Source organism: Myotis davidii, unplaced genomic scaffold, assembly GCF_000327345.1.
Source record: "Myotis davidii unplaced genomic scaffold, ASM32734v1 scaffold299, whole genome shotgun sequence".
NCBI classification, from domain to species: domain Eukaryota; kingdom Metazoa; phylum Chordata; class Mammalia; order Chiroptera; family Vespertilionidae; genus Myotis; species Myotis davidii.
Window position 1 is genome coordinate 9,274,032 of NW_006293088.1, and position 10,653 is coordinate 9,284,684.

The 10,653-nt window shown below is 63.5% G+C and overlaps 1 protein-coding gene across 1 annotated transcript in view; it reads right to left on the bottom strand.

Moving 5' to 3' along the window:
* ESPN (espin) overlaps window positions 1–8,587 on the bottom strand; it is a 24,567-nt gene extending 15,980 nt beyond the window's left edge. Inside the window, 3 exon segments of the mRNA XM_015565949.1 lie at window positions 6–83; window positions 7,949–8,142; window positions 8,375–8,587. Coding sequence (XP_015421435.1) covers window positions 6–83; window positions 7,949–8,142; window positions 8,375–8,587 — 485 coding nt within the window.
* Between the last annotated feature and the right edge of the window lie 2,066 nt (window positions 8,588–10,653).

Here is a 10,653-nt window from a genome sequence, read left to right on the forward strand (position 1 = left end):
GGTACTGCGTCACCTCCAGGTGGCCCTCCTGGCACGCCAGGTACAGGGGCGTGGCACCGTTCTTGGTTTGGGCATTCACTCCCCTGCGAACAGGAAGCACCCACCGAGGCTGTCAGCACCCGCCCCTGCGAGGCCTTCCAAAGCCCCCGTCCCTTCCGGGGACCCTGGAGGGCTGGCAGGGTGGGTCGCGCTGTTCCTGGCTCCCTCTGGACTCAGACCTCTGCCAGCCCCCCCTCAGGGCCCCTCTGGCTTGCCCCTCCTCCCCCCGCCCTTCCTTCCTATAATACACCTGGGCCTGAGCCCGGCCCTGCCCTCGGTGAATAGCCCGCCCCTTACCAAGGCCTGACCTGGCCTCTCCCGCCCTTTCAGCCACACGGACCCTCTGTCCCTGTAAGCCCCACACCTGCTGCCTGCACCCTCCTACAGAATGTCCTTCCCTCCTCCTTGCTCTTTACGACTCAGGGCAAATCCCTCCTCCCTGAGGCCTGCCTTGATTCTCCCAGGCAGGGCAGGCCTTTCTCACCCCTGTGCCCATACTGCCCTGGCCCACTCTGGGGACACCTGTCTTGCCTAGTTGGACATAACTGGTTTGGCCTCTGTCTCCCTCAGAAAGTTGAGTTCCCAGAGAACAGAAAGGTAGGGTTGCCAGGAAAACACAGAATGCCCAGTTAAGTATGGGAATATCAGATAAACAACAAATCATTTAAAAAGTTTATATATATATATCTCCCTGGCTGGTTTGGCTCAGTGGATAGAGCCTAGGGAGTGAAGGGTCCCAGGTTCAATTCCTGGTCAGGGCACATGCCTGGTTGTGGGCTCGATCCCAGGAGGGGGCATGCAGGAGGCAGCCAATTGATGATTCTCTCACATCATTGATGTTCCTATCACTCTCCCTCTCTGAAATCAATAAAAAATATTTAAAAATAAAAATTATAAGTGTATCCAAAATATTGTCTAAAACGTCGTTTGTTGATCATCTGAAATGAAAATTCGTTTGGATATCCTGGTGGTTAGCCTGGCAACCCTCTGGATGGCCCCCGTCCCCTGAGCACTCCCCGTGGCTGTGCTATGAGGTCAGCAGGCAGGCCCCCACTGAACGCCCTGCGGTCCGATGCATTCCCATCGGCAGAGGGGCAGCTGGGGCTCAGAGGCTGTGACAGGCCTGAGGCCGCACAGCCGTACGTGGGTGTGAGTGAGTGCACACCTGTCTGTGCCATGCGGCACCTGGCACACAGTAGGCACACAGGGAGTGGAGAGAGGGCATCCCCTCGCCTGCACCTGTCACTGCCCCTCAGCTCCCCCAGAGGGTCCTTACTGGGGGACAGGGAACTCGCCCCACAAGCTGGGGTGCCGCTGGGAACAGGGGAGCCGGCAGGGCCGCTGGCTGATCCTCACTTTTCCTGACGTCACCGTGGGTCCTGGGCAGCCCAGGATGCAGTTACCGGAGTTGGGCACTAGGTGGAACCACAATCTAGGCCAGTGACGGCGATCCTTTTGAGCTCGGCGTGCCAGCGTTTTGAAAAACCCTAACTTAACTCTGGTGCCGTGTCACATATAGAAATTTTTTGATATTTGGAACCATAGTAAAACAAAGACTTATATTTTTGATATTTATTTTATATATTTAAATGCCGTTTAACAAAGAAAAATCAACCAAAAAAATGAGTTCGCGTGTCATAGGTTCGCCATCACTGATCTAGGCCCAGACCCACGAGCTGCCCACCAACAGCCCCAGTGATTCTCAGCTCAGGGCAGGGGCTGTGCCCCAGGAAGTGCGGTTCTTCCTGCGAATCCACCCATCTATCCACTCACTTCATCAAACCCATGCTACACCCCTCCATCCACGCCCTCCCTCCCTCGTCCAATCCCAGCCCCTCTGTCCATTCACACAGGCACCAGGCCACCCACTCCTCTTCCATCTGCCCGCTCACTCCCCCTCTTGTCACTGCCAACATGTCTTGGCCCCTCCCTCTCACTCCCCCCACCGACACCCAGCTGATGCCTTTCTCCCTGTCCCTAAACCCTGGCCTCTGTCCACTTCCCTGACCCCTGACCCCAGGGCGCTCCTTCCTCCTGGTGTGGGCTGTCTGCCCTAGACACACAGCTGCCACTGGCTGGGGCTGATGCTGGGCCAGCACTTCACACATCTGGGGAGGAGCAGGGGCCATGCCTGGCTGCCCTCTGTCACCCCACAGCGTCAGGGGTAGAGTGGTGCCCACGAGCCGACACAGCACACACGGCGCCAGAGACCCGTGTCTCACCTCAGCCACACACTGGCCCGAGGCCACTGGCCTCCACGCCCCAGTGCCAGCGTCGCCCCCACACACCCATTCACATGCTGGTGCGTCAGTAAGAGCCTGTTTAATATTTCACGACCGACACTCAGTGGCCTGAATTATTCACCCCGTAACCAAGGCACAGTGAGTGCTGGGGTCCTGGGGATGGGAGGCTGGAAGGGGCCCCCACCCAGGGCCCACAGGACTCTCTCTGGAGATGCCTGAGGCACATACACAGCTGGGGCGCCAGACCTGCCAGGAGCCCTGCCCTCCCAGCAACCCCCCTTGGCAGGTATCCATGACCCAGGCGTGCCCAGCCGGCCTGAGAAGCTGGCACGGAGCAGGACCCCGGCAGGAGGGGACAATCATGCCCTCAGCCTCCTGCCTGGCCACTGGCTGGCGCTCTCAGCCGGAGTCCCGGGTGCATAGTACGTGCTCAGTAAATGCTCGACTCGACACCGTCACTGTTAGTACTCCAGCCTCTGTGCTCAGGGTCCCCACGCTGGAGGCACAGCTCCAGCGGGGAGACCCCAGGACACAGGGCAGGTTCGCTGCTGGGCCAGGTGGCCAAGGGGGTCCCAGCCTTCCTACCCTCTTCTACCTCAGCCCGGAGGCCGGAAGGGTGGGTCTCCTCATGCTATAAAAATCTGCAAGAGCATAAAGAGATGAAGGATGAATTGAGATGGAGAGATGGATTTATAATGGGCAGCAATGATCATCATTGATAATAGTGGTAGCAGTCCCATTTATTGAATGAGTTCTCTGTTCCAGGCACGGAGACGAGCATGATACACATTCTCTCATCTTGTCCTTGTAAAGTGGCCTTAGGAGGTAGGTGTTAGCATTGCCCCCTTTGACAGACGGGGAAAGTGAGGCTAAGATCACGCAGTGAGAGAGAGGCAGAGAGGGACCTGGGTGCGGGAGGACCTGGCTGAGCCCTCCAGGCTGTGCCAGGGTCCGGCCTCTTGTGCGATGGCTTCTCACAGCCATGGTGAGGTGGAGGCGGCATCCAACCCGGAGACACTCAGAGCCCTCAGCACCGCTTGGTGCCCTCCTCCCTGTGTCCCGGGGGGCGGGGGGGGGTAGTGCACTGCTGGCTGGGGGCATCCAGGCCTCACCAAGCAGGAGTCACTGCCTAGAGGGGCGGGGCGGGGTCTCAGGGGACACCCTGATCCAGCCCTACCAGTTCTGGCCTCAGGGACCACCGGGGGGGTGGGGTGGGGAGGGAATCCCCCCTCCCAGCCCGGCCCTTTGCCCTGGCCTCTGCTCACCCCCGACTCTGCAGCTCGCTGCACAGGGCCCGGGAGTTCTTTACCCTCTGAGCCTCAGTTTCCACATATGGCAAGTGGGCGTGATAACTGTCTGGCCTCTCCATGCCGCTTCCCAGAGAACAGAAGAGGAAGCTTTGCAACCTTGTGTTTCCTGGGGGGAGGGTGACCCGCCATCCCTCGCCCACCCGCTGGGCCATGCTACCAGCCCTGGAGGTGTTCCCGTCCTCACCTGACGTGACCACTGCCTAACGGTGCCCCTTCCCCCAACACCTGCCTGTGCTGGGCCCTCAGCCTCTGCCTGCCTCACCACCTCCCAATGTCGGGGTGCCCCAGGGCCTCCTTTCTGAGTGCCCTCTCTCCCTGGTGAGGTCATCTACTTCCCAGGCTCGAGGCGGCCTGGCCCCGAGGCCCGTATCTCTCCAGCTTGGACCTGGAGTCTGCATCCCCCCCACCTCTGCCCACTCAGGGTCTGTGCATGGACTAGGCGCTTGACCTTCGCGTGCTGAGAGCCGGACAAAGGCTGGATTCCGGACTCCGTATCCAGTTAACAACGTACTAGTGCCAGGCGCTGGCTCCCAGGATGCGAAGGCGAGGTCTGCTCTCGTTGGTCAGGAGGCAGACAGGGGTGCACAGGGGTGCACAGATGCAATGCCAGGCCAAACTGTAATGCGCCCCATGACACGCACTCCCTCCCCGTCCTCCCGCCTCATTTCCCGCATTACAGTTTGAAGGAGCTCAAGGCCGTCCTGAGAGGGAGAGGAGCAGAGGCCTGAGGAGGGAGGGGCTCTGTGGGGAAGAGTTCTGAGTGGAGGGAACAGCCAGGGCGAAGGCCACAGGGTGCTGGCCTGTTGGAGCAGAGCAGGCGATGGGAGAGCAGCTGGAGGGGAGGGTGGGCCGGAGTGAGGGTTACTGGGCCGTGTAAGGAAGTGGCTTCTCTGTCAGTGATGGGGAGACTGACAGGTCCCCAAAGGTGTGCGGAGCTGGGCAGGAAGAGGGCAGGGCCAGGGCAGGGAGAGCTGCCAGGCTCCAGATCTGACGGCTTGGACCGGGCGTTGCTGATGGGGATGGAGGCTGTTCCCACTGAGAGGGGTCCCCCTATTTCACCAGGTCTCCCCTTTCTCAGAGCCTCCAGCTGGGTCAGGGCCCCCAACGTGGATGTGCCAGCCCAGGCCCTGCTGCCGAGGGACCTCAGCAAACTCCCAGGGTAGACCTGGCACAGGGGGGGGGCGGTGGTAACAGAATAAACGAACCCTCACTGCCTGTGGCGGAAACAGCGGCCCAGCAGGGAGGGGCAGACCCAGGCCTGGGCAGAGCCTCTAGCCTTCGAAGGGAGAGCGAGACAGTCCCTGGGGTCCTTGAGGGGTGAGCAGCTCGGCTCCCTGCTCAAGATGGGGGGCTGCCTGAACCCCTCCAGCGGGGCTGTGGAAGCAGCCGGGGATCCCCAGCAAACCTGAAAGGCCCGGAGGGAGTGGGAGACAGAACCGAGAGGGGTGGCCAAGGCCACACAGTGAGCCAGGGGACCTCCGCAGGCAGCTGGCCATGAGATGTCCTTTCTGTACTTGTCACTCTGCGAGGCAGGCACATCTGTCTGGTTCAGCGAAGTGTCCCTGGCACTTAGAATCTCGCCTAGCACAGCGTGGAGTGAGCCCATCTGTAAAACGGGTGATTACAGGGCCACTGCCTGGCGTGGTTGTAAGGCTCAGACTGGTGCTAGGTGCCAGCTTCTGGGAGACACTAGCCTCTCCTGGCTCCTGGCCAGGGCACTTCCTATCTCTGACCTGGGCCCAGAGCCCACCCCCAAGCTCCCAGCCTTGAAGTTCAGGTGGGGGCAGGGGGCCCTGGCTGAGCCCAGCCTCCCTCCAGCTTCAGGATGAGCATGGTGGCTCCTGGGCCCCAGGACCCTCCCGGCAGGTGGTCAGGCGCCCTGAGAGCCCTGCTCCCCCCACTTCCCAGTCTGTCCCCACTGGTCCCCCACCACCAGCCACTCATGCTCCTGGCCAGGAGGGACGACCAGACAGCTCCTGTCAGCCTCTATGCCTCCAGCTCAGGGACCCTCTTTCTGCAGAGGGCTCAGAGGGAGGGTCCCCAGGACAGCAGACCCCAAGGTTGCTGGGGCCATTCCTTGGCCTCTGGGAGAATTTGACCAATGGACTGGGATAGACTGGAGGAGGGGTGGGGTGGGGGTGCAGGGTGTTCCTGGGGTCGCAAGCCCTTTCTGATGCCCCCTAATGCAGCCTGGCACTGGCTGGGCCCTCCCCGGACACCGTCCAGCCCTCCTGCTCCTTCGAAGCTTGTCACTGCCAAGGCCCAAGGCCACCGCAGCTCGCTGGGTGGGATCGGGTTTCTCTGCGGTAGGGCTGGAGTCGTCCTCCCTCCCCCGCAGGGAGAGCTGAGCCCTTGTGAATAATTCACAGGCGCCACAGCAGCCAGGCTCACGGGTGGGCGGCGCTGCAGCCTCCAGCCGGCTGCCTGGGCCCCTGATTGTGCCCTGCAGCCTAGAGCTGTCCCAGCCTCTGCCCCCGCCCCCAGCTCCCTGCCCGGGCTCCCCAGGCTGGGGGAGCAGGGGTCTCCATCCCCACAGGCAGCTGGGTGGGCACTGGTCTACACCCTCTCCTGGCAGTGCCCCACCCAATTCCCAGCCACCCCTCCTGCCTGCGCCCTGTCTGGGGACCACACAAAAGCACCTCCTTATCAGCCAGGGCACATGCTGCTCGCGGCAGCCGAGCCCTCTGTCACCTCTCCGAGGTTTACGTGGCCTGGGGTCTGGCAGCGCATCTGTCCAGTACGCCTGGCCTGAGCCGGCACCCCAATCCCAGCCACACCTGCAGAGCCTGGGAGGGTCGTGTCCCCAAGGCCCTCAGCCCCCAGGCTGTCCCCAGGCACAGCCAGAGCCTTCCCCAGGCCCCTGGTGAGGAGGGGCTTAGCCTGGGGTCCCTCCCCCAAGGTCCTCCTCAACATTTCCAGGGGCGGGCAGGGCCCTCCCAGTTCCCTGCTGGGCTCGGTTGGCATCACCGCCAGCCTGGCTTTGGGGCCCGTTATGTGTGAGGAGGAGGCTGGTGGGTGCAGGCAGGTGGCCATGGCCGTCCCTCCCCTCGCAGGACCTCTGTGTCCTCTTTGTTCCTCGAGGGGAGGGGACAGAAGCATCGGAGTCGCCTCGGTGGGCCATGTCTCGGGGCTGCTCCCAGCCCCCTCCTCCGGGTGCTGACGGTGCCAGGCTGGGAGCCGTTCCCATGAGTCTCTGGAGCTTCCTGCTCTAAGTCCCACTGCCTTCGACTTGACCCAAACCCCAGCTTGTCCAGAAGCAGAGTTCACGCGACGGTGGTGCAGACCCGTGCCCACGTGGCCCCTGGTCCGAGGGCACACCTGCTGGTCCCCCACTGACCAGACCAGGGAACCTCCTGCTCGGCCAGGTCCCTGCACCCGGCCAGGTCTGAGGGCTGCCCACAACCACGCCAATGTGCCCGGGCCTGAGGCTGCCGCTGCGGCCACCCTGCCCAAGGCCATGGGCAGCGCCCCTGCCGGCTCCCTGGTGGCCGGCGGCCCTGCAGGTGCCTCAGGAGTGAGCCAGGGGAGGACCCTCTCACCTGGTGGCTGGGTCCTCCGAGGCCGCTTGTGTCCTAAGCGCCCACTTGGACTGACAGAGGTTACCCCACCCGTCAGGGCCCAGGGCCACTGGTGCCCCCCTCAGACCGTGTCTGGGTGGCTTTCCCTCAGGGATCCTGTCTTACCCAGTTGAGCCGAAGACCTGGCTCCCTTCCTCCCTGGGACCGCCCCGACTCCCCTGTTGTGCATTGAGCCCCATTCTCCCACCTGCCCCACCCGGCCCCAGGGAGCCCCAGCCCACAGCCCAACCGCTCAGCAGAGGCCCCTGGGGTGTGGGAGCCCAGCACCTCAGTATCGGGAATGGGCTGAGGGGTCACAGGAAATGACCAGCTGCCCTGTGGACGCCTGTCCAGGGGGCTGTGGGGTTGGGGGGTGGAGTCTGGGCGGGCAGCCCTCTCCCTCCACCTCTGGGTAAGTGCCACGGCTCCTCCTCCATCACCTTCCTGACTGGGGGTTTAGGAGATGCTCTTACCCGCCCCACCCTCTCAACTCCCATTTACAACAGCCTTGCAAATGAGCACAGCAGCCAATGAGGCTGGGGCAGGAGGGAGCACCCTGTAGGCTGGGAGCACCCGGGGAGCAAGGGACCTTGGGCTGGGTGCCCCGGGCTTGCAGGGCCTGGGGCAAGTGGCAGTGAGCCTGCCAGGAGGGGAGACATCTTGGCTGGGCAGGAGCCGCCTCTGGCCTGGCCCTCTGGCCCCAGGCGCGGCCACTCCCCAGATGCCGGAGGGGATGGCAAAGTTCAAGCACCCCAAGCCCTGGCGGCCCCACCCCGAGACCCCGGAGGGGCGTCCTTACTCAGGGTGGTGCCCGATGAGAAGCCTCAGGGAGGGGAAGTCTCCTTTGGCGGCGGCGTAGTGGATGGGCAGGGCGCCCGTGTCTGTGGCTGCGGTGGGGTCCCCACCGCCGTGACGCAGCAGCCAGTCCACCACCTCGGGGTGGCCGAAGCGGGCAGCCAGGTGCAGGACTGTGGCACCAGAATTGTCTTTGTCCTGTGGAAGGAGGGCGCATTAGTCCCACAGCCTGTCCTGCCCCGTCTGTGGCTCAGGCCCTTCCCGCATCCCTCCGGCCATGGGGCAGCTCTGTCCTCGGGCACCTAGCGGGCCTGCTTTGAACTACAGTCCAAAGTGGCACCACCAAGCCATGCCATGCCCCGTGGGCTCTCTGAAAACTGCAGGCCATGACTGAGAAGTCCGCACAATGCAGGTTTTCAGGATGTGGCACTTGTCCCCGCAGGCGCTCAAGGGTCTGGCCAAGACCCGTGCCGGCACCCAGGTGCTCAGGGACATGTGGGTGAGGGAGCAAGAGTTGCTGGGCCAGGGAGGTGGGCTGTTGGGGCTGCACCAGGTTGGCATCGGGGTCAGGGGCACCTTCTGCATCCAACCTTTGCGCGTCCCCACCCGTGTCACATGGGAAGGGCTCTCCAGATTGGTACATCCCTAATAACCCAATCTCAGTGCAGAGAACTGCCCCGCCTCCCTGCCCAGCCCATGCCCTGTTCCCAGGCTGCCTTCTTGCCCCGTGGGGCAGTGGGCAAGGCCTGGGTAGTCAGCTAATGGTGGTACCCCTCTCCTAGGCACCCGGGAGGGCGGGGGGCAATGGTCAGAAGTGCCCGATGTGTCCTTGTGAGCAGCCGGGTGTACCTGCCGTGGGGGCGGTGCAGGGGCAGGTGCTGCACATGTGTTGGGTGAGGACAGTCCCTGAGACCAGAGGCCGGCTGGCGGGGGGCATGGGCTCTGGGACAGAGTGAGCTCCCAGCGCCAAGCATGTGGGACGACGGAGGAGAGAGGGCGCTGGGCTGGGCAGTAGTGAGCGGTGGGCACGGTTTACTAGAATCGAGGAAGTGGGGCCTTCTGCCCAGGTGTGGGCACAGGTGGGCACAGTGTGGCTGAGGCAGCAGGAGGAGAGGCTCCTGTGAGAAAGGTGAACAGAAGCGAGGGCCTGGAGGGGGTGGGGCCCAGGGCCGGCTGGTGTCCTCGAGGCTGAGGGGCAGGCGCAGGCGGACTGGCTGTGGCCAGGAGAGAGGTGGGCAGCAGAGTAAGGCAGAGGGGGCAGGAGTGAACGCCCAGGATGGAGGGTGTCGCTGAGGCCCTCTGTGTGCTGGAATGCCTAGGTGGGACCAGTCTGGCTCAGTGTGTCCCTTGAGCCCAGGGGACAGGGCTAGAGCCGACCCAGGCAGGCCCGCCGCCTCTTGAGAAAGGCCCTCGGTTCCTCCTGGCCTTGGGGCTGGGGGCCTGCAGCTCCCGGGGATCCTGCTGGCTTCTGGGTGGGGGTGGCAGTAAGAAGAGGACCGGGCTTAGGGGCTCCGGCCTCCTGTGCTGTGGCCGGCACCCTAAATTTGCTTATCCCTCTGGGCTGAGCAGGGCCAGGATCTGAGCACCACCCCCACTTCCGCCCCCGGGGGCTCGAGGACGGGAGCCGAGATAAGCCGGGCACAAGGCCACCTGTTCTTCCGCCTCCTCTGCAGAGGCGAGGCAGGCTTCCGGCCAGGGCTGGACACGGGGACCAGGGAGGCAGCCACCTCCCCAAAGAGTGGGCAGGGACCACGTGCCAGGAACTCTGATAACAGAGCCGGAGATAAGGCTGGGCCATCTCCCAGGAAGGGCGGAAGTGTGTGTGGGGGTGCCATCCTGAGGGGAGAAAGGGGGCAGGGGTCTGGGCACCCTCAGGGGGGGGAAGCCTGGGCAGCCAGCGGTCTTGCCCAAAGTTCTGGTTCCTCCCTCCAGTGGTCCCAGCGGCCAGAATAGCTTCCAGGTTCCTTTCTCCAGCCTCTGAGACCCGCTAGCCCCGGTGGCTTCTCCACCCTCACCCTTCTCCCCACACTGGCCTTCTGCCGCTCCGCCAGGACAGGAGCGTGTAAGGGCAGAGCTGGCACTTCTTGCTCCTTGTGCTGGGAACTGTGATCATCACCTGGCCACTTCCTCCTCCTCAGTCGCTCCTCAGAGGGGCCTTCCCGGACACCTCGCCCAAGCAGCTCCCCGAGGCTCCCCCTCGCTTGGCCCTGCGGTGCCCGCTGGTACCTGGTTTACTTCTTGGCCTGTGGGTTTGCTGTGTGTTGCCCATAGACTGGCAGCTCCAGGGGGGCGGAGCGCCCTGAGCCCCGGCCTAGTACCTGTTGGTGCTCTATGGCCAGCAGGAGTGCTACACCAGGGCCTGAGCTCAGAAGGAGCCAGGTGTCCACCAGCCAGGGGACCAGAGACCAGGTGGGGCCTTGGGGCAGGAAGACGCCCTGGCCTTGGGGTCACCTGCCTCTCAGCCTAGAGTGGCTGTAAGGCTTGGCCGTCCCTCCAGACCTGATGGGAGAGGGGAAGGGGGAACGGGGGAGGGGGCTCCTGGGTTTCTGATTCTGTGCCCAGGCCCTACTGCCCCCACCCTCCCGGCCCCTGTGGTTCCCCATCACCTGGGTGCTGACCGGCATCTGCCCTGGTGCTTACTAAACCCAGGAGCCACCTCACCCTGGCCCTGGGGAGGACCTTGACGCAGGTGCAGTGGGGATGCTTGAA